At 36.1% G+C, this 6,000-nt stretch overlaps 1 protein-coding gene across 1 annotated transcript in view; it reads left to right on the forward strand.

Annotated features, from left to right (window-relative positions):
- TTC8 (tetratricopeptide repeat domain 8) overlaps positions 1–2,638 on the forward strand; it is a 40,168-nt gene extending 37,530 nt beyond the window's left edge. The window contains exons 14-15 of the mRNA XM_015631593.3: positions 367–450; positions 2,039–2,638. Coding sequence (XP_015487079.1) covers positions 367–450; positions 2,039–2,155 — 201 coding nt within the window. The 3' untranslated portion in view covers positions 2,156–2,638. The remainder of the gene's footprint in view (positions 1–366; positions 451–2,038) is intronic.
- Positions 2,639–6,000: the final 3,362 nt, after the last annotated feature.

The following is a 6,000-nucleotide window of genomic DNA, read 5'->3' on the forward strand; positions in this document are numbered from 1 at the left end:
ATAAAGGTTTCAGGGATGCTTAAGACGGAGCTGTCAGAGACAACAGATAAATACAGTGGGGTGTTCTTTAAATACTTTGGGTTTTAATATATTTGATATATTGTCCTCAGGGTTTAAAGTAAAATTGCTTAATTGAGTATGTCCCAATATTTTTTTTCCTGGCTCAACCAAAAGTCTTTATTCATTTCAATGTTATTTGACTTTGTTATGCCTACGCTGTTGATGTAACTTTCTTGAAAATGGCTTTCTTACTAAAGACTTAGTAAACATAGGATGATTTCTTTTAAGAATTATGAATATTGAATTAGCTGCTTGTTACTTTCTCTCATAGATTTCACTATATTATTATTTCATTTCTCTGTATAGGCAAGAGCTTTGCTGCAGACTGCTTCATCTTTAGCACCTCACATGTATGAGCCCCATTTCAATGTTGCCATACTCTCAGAGAAGGTAATGCATTGTCCTGTTCTTGTAATCTAAAAATTGAGCCTTGGTGAGAAAGGTGGGTTTATTGTTATTACTGAGAATTCCAGATAGATTAAAGAATACAGTCTGCATAAATTCAAGGAAAATGCAAAATAACATTTTCATTTTAATATGATTCCAGTGTTTTGAGAATAAATGAGTCTGACTGGCTATGAAGTAACTTTATAATTGTCCAAATGCCTGGAAGATGAACAATTTGTTAAGAATTTCATGTACAGTCATAAGCTTTTTCAGAATGTGAAGTGTAATAATATAAAATTATTTATTAGTAATGATAGAAAGAATATCCTTTACTGATAATATCTTACTGACCTCAGAAGGAAAATCTGTTATTCAGCTTTATAACCTCTGAATTTTTTATGTTAATAGTCTATTTCATCTAGAGTGTCTAAGATACTGTATTAACAGTGTCTGTTAATAAGAGAAACTTGTACAATTTTTTTCTTGTTTCTTCACAAGAAGAAAATTGCTCCTTTGCTTATGCCTACACCTTCATGATTCTGTTATGAATCTGTGTTGTGTGGGCAACTCCACTCCTACAGATGCTGAAGTACATGCATCAAGAAGAGAATAACCCATTAATTTGTAAGCGTATCCTCTCCATTGTGAAACACAAGAGGGTGTTGAATAATTGCAATTTTTACTTAATGATTGGGGAGTAAATCCTAGTCTACAATGTCTTGTTACGTGGATTTTGCACAAAGAACCTTTACAGGTTATGGGAGATGACAGAGGGCCACATCAACCAGGTGTTGGTGCAGTGGGGTAATGCAATCCTTACATCTAGTGTAAGACCATAGGTTCCAAAAGATTACTTTTCTGGCTGGGACCTTAGCTTTTTCTCCTTCAGAGAATTCTTGCTGTGCTGAAGCTCTGTGTTGAGGGATGCACAGGCAAAAAAGGGCTCCTGGCTGTCTATAGTTCTTCCCTTTCCATTCAGGAGTAATCACTTTTACTAGATGTGTTCCCAGATATTTGGGTTCTTTTTTGCTGATCCCACTTTCTGCGACGCTTTCCCTTTAATCCTTCCAAAAAAATGATGCCTATTTAGGACAAAAAATGAAGTTCTCTAAGTAGGAAACAATTTCTTCTAAAAGCAACAGAGGAGCACTATTAGTTCTCCAAGACTGTTGTGCATCTCTGTGAGGAAGCAGGAAATCACAGAGTTGGGTTTTTTTACAGAGGCCTGATGGGTTGTGTTTTGCTTCTATATGCAATAGCACTTCTATGCAGTTTAAAAGCAAAACTTCTATTTTTTATTCCTCCTTACTTCAAGCACTGGGTATGGTGGTGCGTACCTTGTCCATTCTCCGAGAAGTTGGGTGAAATGGAATATGTTGTTGATGACTCAAAGCATCCCTCCCATTAGAATCACATTTCTGTCTTTCTGTCCCTTGTTGTAAGTCCAAATGTCTTTGTACTGTTCACTCTTCAGACCAGCTGTGTTTAAAATTTGTGAGCATCAGAATTGTACTGCACAGAATGCAAAGAATACATGATGCAAACACTGCAGTGTTTGGATTTTCAAAATTAGTTTGTGTGTTTCTTACAGGTTGGAGATCTTCAGAGAAGTTATACAGCAGCTCAGAAGTCTGAAGAAGCATTTCCAGGCCATGTTGATACACAGCAGCTCATCAAACAGTTAAAAGAACACTTTGCTATGCTCTGATGAGCAAATTTTTTATTATGTAAGAAGTTAGCCAGAGCAAATGTCCCATACACATTTTGAAATAACCACCTCAAAGTAGATTAACTATATTTAATGCATTCCTGTGGAAAAGCTTGTGTTACATTGAGTAGCAAGAAAAGATTGAATTTCAATTTTTTGTCATTTTAAAAGATAACACTTATTCAAATGCAGCTAGAAAACTTTCAACTATGTACACAAGAGATTACAGAAAAGGGTTTTTTCTGACTTATTCAGAAAAAAATTAGTTTTAATCATTCCTGTGTGACAATCTGTGAAGAAACTGAGTAAAAATAATTCATAACTGGTTTTCAAGTTGGCTTTTGATAGTATAATTTCTTATTGAATGATAGGTTTTAAAATTAAAATACTTTAAAAGCATTTTAAATACATATGTAAAGCCAAAGTTCTTATATTCCTTATAGTGTATGAGTTTAATAAATTCACTTTCTATGGTTTGTTTCATTTGTTTATGTAAGTTAAATTGCATCCTTATTACCATGAAAATCCAGGCTGATAGTCTTAACATTTTGAGAGACTTCTAGAACTGGTACAAAATTGCATAAATGCATGTGTTCCTCTCCACCCAGGAGGGAGTTTATTCTGGATTTCAGCGAGGGAGAAGGGTATTTAGAAGCTTGCAGAATTAAGAACTAGTAGTTGAGAACAAGGCATTGATGGGGTGATTACTTGTGCTACCACATAAACACTATTGCTAAATAAATATTTGGATCAATCTAACTACAGGAAATACCACTACCAACAACAAATGAAGGCTTTCTGTCATACTTTGGATTTTAGCTAAAAGGAATAAATTTGCATGAATTCCAAACCTGACCTTTTTAAAAGACCTTTAAAAAATGTGGGATGTTAAGGCAATCTGAAATGGCACATCCTGAAACAGACCTTTGAAATCTTTTCATGTTTCTCTGATATATTAGAGAGATGTCTTTAGCTTAAGGGGCAACCCTAAACATGCTTCTGAATCTTATATTTTTTTTTTTAGTATTTGTTACTTCTCCACCCTCATCTTTTACTGTTGAAGCTGGTGAAGGTGGATGCTGGGGAGCTTAGAAAAGTGTGCCCACAGTTCCCCCACAGAGCATTCTGTAGGTGACAGAAACACTCATTAATTGCCATCACATGGTGTGAAGTGCAAAAACATTATTGGTTGAATAGATGCAGCAGCATCTTACAAAATTTTATTTTGTCCATTTTAATTTTATATTACTGGAAATTCATCACTAAGTATTTAAAAGGAAATCTTAGTTACCAATAATTCTCATTAGTTAAGATTTTACTTGCTGCCAAAATGCAAGAATTTAGAGGGAAATTCCATCCTTTGATCTGCAGTATTTATGTCTTTCCAGCTGTCATTACTAAACTTAGAAAGGCACCAGAAAAGAAAATTGTCTTAGCAGTTTAAACACAACTGTTGAGAATTTTGAATGCCATATTATTAACTCAAAGTAATTTCAAAATTGCATAGGAAAGGAGCCTATTTCTATATGAACTGGAACAGAAATGAATAATGCAACTTCAGTTTTTAATCCAGTGTGGCTGCTTGATAGTTCCTTATAGGTGCTTATAAGATGCCACTTACTGTTTTCACTGCTCAGGTTAATGATCTGAATAACTGTTTTTCTTCTAGCAAACAGTGCCCCTTACAACATGGACCTGACTTCATTATCCTTTTCTTATTGGGGAATGTATGAAGATCGAGAGGGAAAAGGATTATGTATGTTAAATGATTCCTTCACACAATATGCTTATGCAAATTGGATATTAAAAAACTTCACCTTCCTCCCTCCTCCAAACCCCACAAAACACAAAGTTCTAAACAAGGATTAAAACCTTTTTAGCTCCCTACTCTGCAGCATCTGCAAGCCATTCCAAATTTATCTTACATGTTGTATTTTGATTGCCCCAAAAGGCAGCAGCGTTTTGCTTTGTTGGTCTTTTGTGCCCCAAAGCAAGGGTCTCACAGTATATTTTTCACAATTAGCACGGTACAAATGAAATCAAATGTCGTAATGAGTACAGCAGCACAGTGCAACAACAGATGATTCAGCAGGCTGTTCATCCTGGAAGAATCTTTCGATTTCATTGTGTGTTAATTCAGTGTGAGCCGCAGCAAACATGAATTGGCAGCCCCTGGGGAAAAGCGCCTTCGGTTAATTGAGGGCGACACCGCACAACACAGTGCATCAGAGCATGCTCATCTCTGCAGCAGGATCGTGTTGGAGCACTGTGACCTTAGTATTGCAAGCAGCATTTCTGTAACACAGGTAAAATTTTTCCCCTACCTGTAGCACAGCTCCATGTATGTCTGGCCAGCATTTACAAAGTCTCTTCTAGAGAATAGAATACAATTTAAAAAACCCACAATTTTTTAATCTACAGTGCTGATAGTTCCACAGCAAAGATGCCTGGAAGGAAGTTCAAAGCAGATGTCTGGGGGGTCTTGAAGTTTCTATGTCCCTTCAGGAAAGGTCTGTACAGTTTATGGCTGTTGCCATAAAGTTTTATCTTGACCATCCTTCTTGCTGGGGTCTTTCTAATGGAGTAATCCAATTGAAAGGTGATAATGTAGGGTTAGGTTATTAAAGGAATGTGATTCTTCTGCTAGATGTTATAGCCACAGCTGTTATAGCCACAAAACTGCAGCTGAAATGAATCACGATTCACACTTAAGGGTTGTGGATGATTTTGGCTGCAAAAAGCAGCTTCAGAAGATGTACAGGACAGAGACAGTTTGCCATTAGGTGCCAGTTCAGTCAGTGTATGACTGGATAATGATCCAATTTTGTTATTGCTATTGCTGGTTGATTTTTTGTTTGATCGCTTCCTGTCTTTGTAGTCTAGAGGTGAGAGATTTTGGGGTCATTCTGTCTTATCTGTGGAATGACATAAGTAAACCTTTTAAAGCCAGGAGCTTCTTCTAATGAGCTTATTTTGTACTTGAGTAGCAATTATCTGCTGTAGCAACATCAAGTTTTGTGCAGGAGTTTGTATTTAGTCACTCTCACTACCTACTACATGTTTGTCTTCTTTCTGTTGGATACTTTCAAGCTCATTCATGTCTTTCCAGGCTTAACCCACTCTCAACCAGTGGATACCCAGAGTGGGCCACAGATTAGTACTGTACTGCTATCCCACCATCACAGAGAACAAGAGAGCAGACAGCAAGTGTAGAATGCAAAATGCCCCTTCCTCTGCAAATGAAAACAAAATTAAGTTTCTCTTTGTGAGAAGATTCTAAAGATTTCATCTTTAGAAGATGAATAAAGCAAAAGCTAAGAGAATTTTATATTCAAGTCATTTATAGACTTGTATCTCCAGTCACTCTCAAGTAGCATTTGAATTCCTTTGTTGGTAAGATGGTATTAGTAGTTTCCCTGAATAGTGGAGTTTTTAGAGTTAGTGAGTGCTCAGAAGCTGCAAATACTCAGAAGCATCTGTAAGGAGATGAAGTCTGAAAGATATTCCATGAAAGCAATTTTTGTTGCAAAATTATCAAGTACTGAATTACGCTGAGTAACTGAAGGAGCTGTACAAGTACTATATGTACTTTCATTCTGTTGATTACTTACAGCAATTGCTTAGTGCACAGCCTTCTCCTTGTGTTTGGTTTACTTAAAGGTCATAAAGATTTAGTTGAAAAAGATTTCCTATTTAGATACTAAATCTGAATAAAATATGTAAAAAAAGTCAATTACTTTGTTGTAAAAAACTCTTCCCAACACATAGTGCATTAAGTTAATTGTGTACAAGAATATATCAGCCCATACAAATGTGGCGGTTTTCCCCCATTTCCTGTTTGCTTT

Source organism: Parus major, chromosome 5 (genome assembly GCF_001522545.3).
Source record: "Parus major isolate Abel chromosome 5, Parus_major1.1, whole genome shotgun sequence".
Taxonomy (NCBI): domain Eukaryota; kingdom Metazoa; phylum Chordata; class Aves; order Passeriformes; family Paridae; genus Parus; species Parus major.